Source organism: Tupaia chinensis, unplaced genomic scaffold, assembly GCF_000334495.1.
Source record: "Tupaia chinensis unplaced genomic scaffold, TupChi_1.0 Scaffold000070_1, whole genome shotgun sequence".
NCBI lineage: Eukaryota > Metazoa > Chordata > Mammalia > Scandentia > Tupaiidae > Tupaia > Tupaia belangeri.
Genome location: NW_006159530.1, coordinates 1,795,714 through 1,797,350, shown reverse-complemented (window position 1 = coordinate 1,797,350; position 1,637 = coordinate 1,795,714). Strand labels below are relative to the sequence as shown.

Genomic DNA, 1,637 nt, shown 5'->3' with positions numbered 1-1,637 from the left:
TCGCCAGACAGACAGAGAGAGACAGAGAGACACAAAGCAAGAAATCACCCCTCAGGGGGGATGGCCACGCTACAATCCCTTCTCCTCCGTTCTCCTCTCGGGATCTTGAGCACACACGCATGCACGCCTGCACGTACGCACACACACGCACCCGGCGTGAGTTTTAAGCCACTGGGTCCAGGACGTGAACCACGGTCAACTACATGGGAGTCCAGTGGCATAGCCATTACACTAACTGCTGGTCCCAATTTAACTACTTTCCATAGCAAGTTTAGCTGGTATGTACATACCAGTGAGTACATGTCTGACTTTAGGTGTGAAACTCTGAGTAACATGAATACACTATAAGGTAGCACCTAACCCCCCTGACAAGAGCTGGAATTCACTCAGTCTTTCAGGAAACAGCAGTAATCCATTTATGAGACCGGTGCTTCCATAACCGATCACTGCCCACCAGACCTCCCCACCCCCCAGTGAAATTACACTGGTGACCAAATTCTACACCATGAACCTTTGGAGGACAGACAATTATCCACACCATGACAAAAGGAAAAGAGAGAACAATACCCAAAGTTTACATAAATATTTATTGGCCAGTTCAAAGGGAACGCAAGTACCCCAGAATGTACAGAAGATGCTCATGTTCGAGCCTCACTCTCAGCTCTGGTTATCTTTTGTGAATGGTGTCCCTCACTTGTTTTTCCAATTCCAGTAACTTTTGGTAAAATTTTTCAGCAGCGTCTTCATCTAGATCCATCTGGAAAAGAAACAAAAATAGGGATGAGCAGAAAGGAAAAATGAAATGAACAGTATTTATATAAAAGAGAGGCACTCAACGTATATGACATATAAGAGAGCTAGAAAAAAGACAGGAGCCAGCAGGAAGCATTAGGGCGGCAGCCGTGTGGCGCCTGGGAGGAAGCGCTGAGCCAAGAGCACATATTCACTCGGCCCTGAGCTCCAGCACTCGCTAAACCTACCAACAGTCCCCTTAGGTCTGAGTTTTGCTGTCTCCCCAACATCTGCCTACCTAGTAACAGAAGATATTGGTTAACTGTGAAAGCAACGAACAAATGAGAAAAATCAGGAGTTTTAACATTTCTAATAGCTTACTAACCTCATTACATCTATCTTCTTTAGTGAAAAAGTCCTGGTTTTGGCAGGACTCACTGCCCCTGGAATGAGACTACATTTCCAGACTCCACTGAAGCTATAGAAATTATGTAACTGTCTTCTAGCCAATGAGATCTAAGTCCTACCACGGTCTCTCTCTCTCTCTCTCTCTAAGTCTCTTTCTTTCCATGACAGCAACAGAGACAGGCAGGGTCTTCATGCCACAACCCACCTTACCTCAGCCTGCCTAGATTATGAGCACGTGCATTCCTATGCTCCCAGAGTGCTTAGGGAGGCCCTGGGATGTGAACTCAGGTCCCTTCCCATGTGGACCCAGTTGCATTACCACTCCACCATTTCCTGGTCCCCAATATCTGGAGTCTCTTTTTTCCTACTGCTCTCCTAGGCGTTAAGAATCAAGGGCCATACCCTAAGAACGGCAGAGCAGTGACTATAGGGAACCTGTGTCTGACAATCTGTGAGCTGCCACACCAGTTTGAGGCTGCCTTTTTATTTAGTTATTT

The 1,637-nt window shown here is 46.4% G+C and overlaps 1 protein-coding gene across 1 annotated transcript in view; it reads right to left on the bottom strand.

The window, feature by feature from the left end:
* Positions 1 to 567: 567 nt before the first annotated feature.
* HSD17B7 (hydroxysteroid 17-beta dehydrogenase 7) overlaps positions 568 to 1,637 on the bottom strand; it is a 26,724-nt gene continuing 25,654 nt past the window's right edge. The window contains exon 9 of the mRNA XM_006142248.3: positions 568 to 757. Coding sequence (XP_006142310.1) covers positions 668 to 757 — 90 coding nt within the window. The 3' untranslated portion in view covers positions 568 to 667. The remainder of the gene's footprint in view (positions 758 to 1,637) is intronic.